The sequence below is a fragment of the Halyomorpha halys genome, unplaced genomic scaffold, assembly GCF_000696795.3.
Source record: "Halyomorpha halys isolate HHAL.00 unplaced genomic scaffold, Hhal_1.1 Scaffold825.1, whole genome shotgun sequence".
Lineage (NCBI taxonomy): Eukaryota > Metazoa > Arthropoda > Insecta > Hemiptera > Pentatomidae > Halyomorpha > Halyomorpha halys.
This window is the reverse complement of record NW_027106350.1, coordinates 212,650-218,474: the sequence shown is the minus strand read 5'-3', so window position 1 is coordinate 218,474 and position 5,825 is coordinate 212,650. Positions and strand designations below refer to the sequence as shown.

The 5,825-nt window shown below is 32.1% G+C and overlaps 1 protein-coding gene across 1 annotated transcript; it reads right to left on the bottom strand.

The window, feature by feature from the left end:
* Nucleotides 1–3,707: 3,707 nt before the first annotated feature.
* On the bottom strand, nt 3,708–4,289 carry LOC106686468 (UMP-CMP kinase 1). The gene has a single exon (XM_014429805.2). It carries the CDS (start codon nt 4,287–4,289, stop codon nt 3,708–3,710), a length of 582 nt encoding a protein of 193 aa, XP_014285291.1.
* Between the last annotated feature and the right edge of the window lie 1,536 nt (nt 4,290–5,825).

Sequence of the window (5,825 nt, the reverse complement as noted above, 5' to 3'; positions counted from 1 at the left end):
CTTAGCTAAACCAGTAAAAAACTTAATCTCGATGAGTATTGTACGAATTTCCATATTATTTCAAATTCAATGAATGAATAAAATAATAATAATGATGTGAAGATTACATTTTGATCGAAATTAATAATATTCTGTCCAATAGAAAAGATATATTTGCATATTTAAATTGAAAATCTATTGGATAGATACAGTTGAATGATTAGCCAACACGGGAAGTTGTAGAAGTACAAACTGGCGCCGCTAGTCAGCAGCACTAATCAATCAGGTTTAAAATGAATTATAAATTGGCTGTGTATATTTGTGTACATCACACCCTCAATACAATTCTTACATGACTCAAAAATCGAAATTTTTGAGAAAATTAGAGATCATTGATTTCAACTTTCCCTTAGGACTCATTTTTGCTTGTTATCCCATTAAACTGTTATACAGTTATTCATAGTAATGAAGAACTCATCATCTTAGTCTTTCATTTTATAAGATCAACCATTTTTATGCACAGTAAATGTACTTTATTTTTTGTTTAGATTCAGTAGAATCAAAGTAATCGGCCAGCTCGAAACTAGCAAATTGACCGGCACCCGTTCAGGCCGCTTAACATTAAAAAAAAAAAATAATTATAAGGTATATACAGATTTTAGGTATTATTATGGTACATAAAACACTATGCATTGAAAACATAAACAAACGTACAAATCACCAATGACAATAAAGATATTTAAAAAAGTCTTTTATTTTATTTTCTCTCTCCAATTTCTTTATTGATATTTACAACTATATTAAAAATATAAACTACAAGTAAATTTGATAATAGTTATACAATGGTATGGTACAGACATGTGGAGAATCTACCCATTGATAGGACTCCAACATCATTTCTAGAGGAGATCTCGAGGCTACCTTCTTTTCAGACCCCTATAAGTATTATCAGGTAATGAAGAAGATACCAGGCTAGAAACAAATGGGCTTGGGTGGTTCCATGGTAGGATTTGTATCTGGTTCTAGCCCAATAGGAAACATAAGGAGGTCATTGAGTTCCCGATGGATGACTTGATTTGTTACAAAGTAAGGAGTAGCAAGGTTTTTACGAAGATTTTTTTATTTCTTACTTGACTGTTTAATAGAAGGACGAATAATTATTGGACGGTCAGTAAAATACAGGAGTTAGAGTGTATTTAAGTATTGCATTCACAGTGTAGTCAATATATTACATATTAGTGAAAAGTATATAGAGATTTAATATTGAATTGATTATTTTAAATTATAATATATAGCAAAAATTCATCAAGAAAAGCAAATAAATAATATATTCAAATTTAAATGATACGCCAACTATAACTTACGGTCTGAGTCAGCTGTTACTACTGATAAGATGGGAGCGATCAAAATCGGGACGATCGTATATAGAGGAGAACTGTCCACATTGAACAGTTAAGACTTCCAGCAGTGACAATATAAAAATTGGATAGTCCTCATGTTGCCACAACTAGATTATATTATTAAAAATGTATTATGTATTAAAAATTGTCGATGTACGACGTCACAATCTCACAAGAGGAGATCATAACACAAAAAAAGGCAATCCTCCCCCGCCGAACCCACCCTGCTAAGACCCCCAGAGAACGACGGTCCTATATCACTTTTGAAATATTAGCTTAAAACGGAAAGAAGAGACTTTAAGATAGTTTAATCGAGAAATATTTAAAAAGCGTCTGAGATTGAAAAACGGCGTGAGTTTATTTATTCCATTTATTGTTTTCTATTTTAGGTTTGATTGTGACTTTTGTAAAAATTGTTTTGTTTTTTGTTTCAACTTGTTTATGTTATTTTACCAAGAGTTTCTCCTTATTTATTTTATTCCTAGGTTTAAAGTATGTATATAGCGTTTACTTTGGCAAGATCATGAGATTTTTTTTTCACAATGATAATAGTATGGAGATTTATTTTATTGTAAATTGTTTTTTTGTTATTATATTGTATGGTATTAGTTTACGAGGATTGTTCGTAAACTGGTGGGGGAGAGTTACGGTCTGAGTCAGTTGTTACCTCAAAGTCAGCTGTCTGTATATATAGACGTGCTATACTGAATGTATAAGTATATTTTTTATCATAGATTATGCCATCATCCACAACAGTACAAACTAAACACTTGTATATACTTACAGCCATAATAAAATATGGTTATAGACTTATTTAGTAATGTTGAATATATTAAAATCTGAGAAAATAAGACTATACATAACATATTCATATTCCATTGTAAAATGTCAAGTGAATTGGCACGTTTAGTGATAGAGACTATTTATTGTTTTATGGGTGTTTTAAAATATCGAGGGTTTTGTAGACTGACAGTAGAAAGTTATGACAGTTGAGCCGCTTTGTTTATTTACATAAATGAACATGTTTGGAAAACTCCTATTTCAGAAGCCATGTTGGTGATTAAAATTCTAAACAAAGCATCCCAGATTGGAAAGGTTTCAACCGGATTCCAAACGTTCATTAATATTGGCCTCAGCATTTGCTAACTCAGCAACTAGTGGACAGTGATGCATGATCGCTTTTAGAGTTCTTTAAGGATTTTTTTTTTTAATATGTTCGGAATTTCGTAAGAAAAAAAAAATTTAATCGTAATATAAAATTGAAATTAATGAGTCCAGGGAAGTCATATAAAGCTAGAATTTTAAGAGGTCAGAAACTTATTGGTAAGGAATACAATGATGTTGACTATTTGGAAAGGTCTTGCGAATCTGAAAGTTGACCATTAAATACTAAAAATATTTAATGGAAATTTATTTAAGTTTAAAAATCACTTATTACTGGAAAACTCAGACTCCATAAATCCATGGAATCAGAGCATGTATGTATTAGACCGATATAAATATATATATGTGCGTGCTTGTGTGTGTATATATTAATGTTAGAAAAGAGAAGAAGGAATAAGATCTGACACGCTTGAACTGCTGTAAAATACTGGCTTTATTGGGCTCGGTATATCTCTTCCATATATATGATCGTATATATGTTCGGTCAGCTGATCTCAGTCAGCTGACATCTAACTCAGGCCGCAACTTATATATATATTTATTTCTGACATACGGGAGGAGAGGAGAGGAAGTTATTTTTTAGGTAACATACCTATTCTGATCAGAATGGAACGGTCATGTTTTCGTTCTGTGGATTCACCACGAAAAAGAAGTCAATCCGCCCAAGCTTGAATTGAACCGGTAACGCTAAAAATATGAGTTTGCTGAGGTGAAGCCTCAACTATCACAGCCACAACTGTCTCGTTATAACCTATTTTATTATTATTATATTATTACTTCTTTGATTTGGTCACGTAAGTAGAATTCCGCTATGAAGGTATAGACGAACCCCCAATGTATCATTTTCAATAGAGAATTGGTCTAAATTCATATCTATATGACTCGGTTTTATAGCATCAGGTAATAACCCTCCTCTTCCCTCCTCTCACTCCCCTCCCCCTGTCAAAACAATGTAATTATACTGGTCTAATACGCAATAACCCAAATCTGCAGTTTTCATTATCTCCTTACCTGGGAAAATATTGAAGTATTATTCATAAGGTAATAAGGTGTCTTTTTTACTACATCTATACAGAATAACACATTATCCTTTTTCATTTTATAATAGACATTACTAAAAAAATCTATTTTCATACTATGTACTATTCACAAACAACACAACAATTATAAACTTTGATCAAATATTGCTCTTACTTTCTTAAACACTTCATCCTTCGCATTGTTGGTGTCCAAAGCGCGTACCATCTGTAAAGACATGAAGTGAGATATTATGGGTACAGTCTCATCGTAAAAGGTGCGCAACCTCTTCTTGACGATTGCGAGGTCGTCATCAGTTCTATCGTGCGATTTCCTGAGGAGGCATCTCCTCATCAGGACCTCCTCACTGGCCTTTAGAAACAGTACGAACAACAGCTCTGTCTCTTGTCCCATTTCCTTGAACCAGCCGTCCATGTTCTCCTTGTTCCTCGGGAAACCGTCCAAAAGGAACGTATCGACATCGCCTTCGGCCTCCATAGCCATCCGCAGCAACTCGCACGTGACAGAAGCCGGCACGATTGTGCCATTTGTTATATGCCCTGCGATAAGCTCCCGTAGATGGGACTTTGAGTCTGCCATTTCTTTCCTTAACAAAACTCCCGCAGACAGGTGTGCTATCTTGTATTCTCGGCTTAGGTAGTCGCAAACGGTCCCTTTTCCAGAACCTGGTCCTCCCAACACAAATATAACTCTTTTCTTCGGAGTCATTTGTCTTACGAACTTGTAACTGAATATAAACACGAATAACTTATCGCTTTGGTTATGTTGTTCACCATATGTTTTAGTAACGTAATTTTATAGGAAATTGTCAATTTTCCTAAAATGTTTATTTATTACGTTGATTTGTGTTGTTCACCACCTTGAGGGGATTTTAGTCCTTTCAAACTCTTAAAAAAATTATATTTGCTTTCTGGGTTCTGTATTATATCACAAAGCCATAGTGCTTAGCACATATTATCTGGCAGTAAGTAGAAAACGTTTACACGAAGTAGTAAGAAATCGGAAAATGGCTTACTATGAATGAAATACAAATCAAAGAAGAAGAAGAATGTGAGTGAATAAGGTCCATTCTAACCTCAATATAGGGCCATCATATCTTCCAATTTATTTGAATTAATTCTAAGATGTACTTTACTATAACTGAAATTAGTTTGTTGCTACTATTTAATTTATTTATTTATTTTGCTAAGTTGTTATTAAAATAATTATGGAAGCTTATCATGAAGATAAGTTTAATCTTTATTGAAAATTTTGATTTATAACACTTATTTGGCTGGCAAAAATTGAAATTTTAAAATAATCTGAATAAGTTCTTGTTGTAGAATTGTTAGTTGTCAAAAACCTTCACCTTTCAAAAGTGGATAAATTTTTTTTAAAATAAAAATTTGCTCATTCATTATTTCCAATCTATAAATAAAGTGCAAAAATGCAGGTTCACGATGTAACTATATCACTATGTTCAATGCAATCTAGGATAAAAGTCCTGTATTAGGCGCCAGAATTTTCCTGGAGTACCGATAAAAATAACGTTCAAGTTGCACCACCACAACAAAACAGAGGCCACAAATATTTGAGAAAACAAGGCAATAAAATGTAAGAAGATAAAATTAGAAAACAAAAGATGTGCTCTTAAAGTGAGTTTACTATTTACTGTGAGATCTTGGCCAAACCCTTTCTTTACCACGTTTTTACTTACTAACGTTTAAAAAAATTTACACTTTTACTAAGATAAAAGTTTTCATTTCGAATTATAAAAAATTCGATGATTCCTCTGAATGACTTTTTTACTATGGTATTTATTTAATTCAATGTTTCCTTCTGGTGATAAATAGACCTTTACTGCAAGAAGTATTGTTTTTTATGTTTCCATGTTTGTAAGTTATTTTTTTATTATTTTTTTTTTATTCTCTAATCATAAAACGTAGCTTTAATAATTTCATACTTTGGAGCTCTGGATAAAACAGGAGGTTACATACATAACTGTACCGAAAAAACGAAAATTTATCTTCTGTTACACAGCGTGTTTGATTAATGATTAAAGACATTATTAGTTAAAGTTTGAAGTTCTCATTTATAGAAGATGTTTGATTTATATTCACTAGAAGCAGACCCGGAAATGCTTCACCATTTCTAGATTGCAGATCAACATTACTTAAACATAATTGAAAGTTATATTTAAACTAAATATAGATTAATAATTTTAGTTATTTACCCATTGGGTTAGTAATTTAATTAATTTCTTAT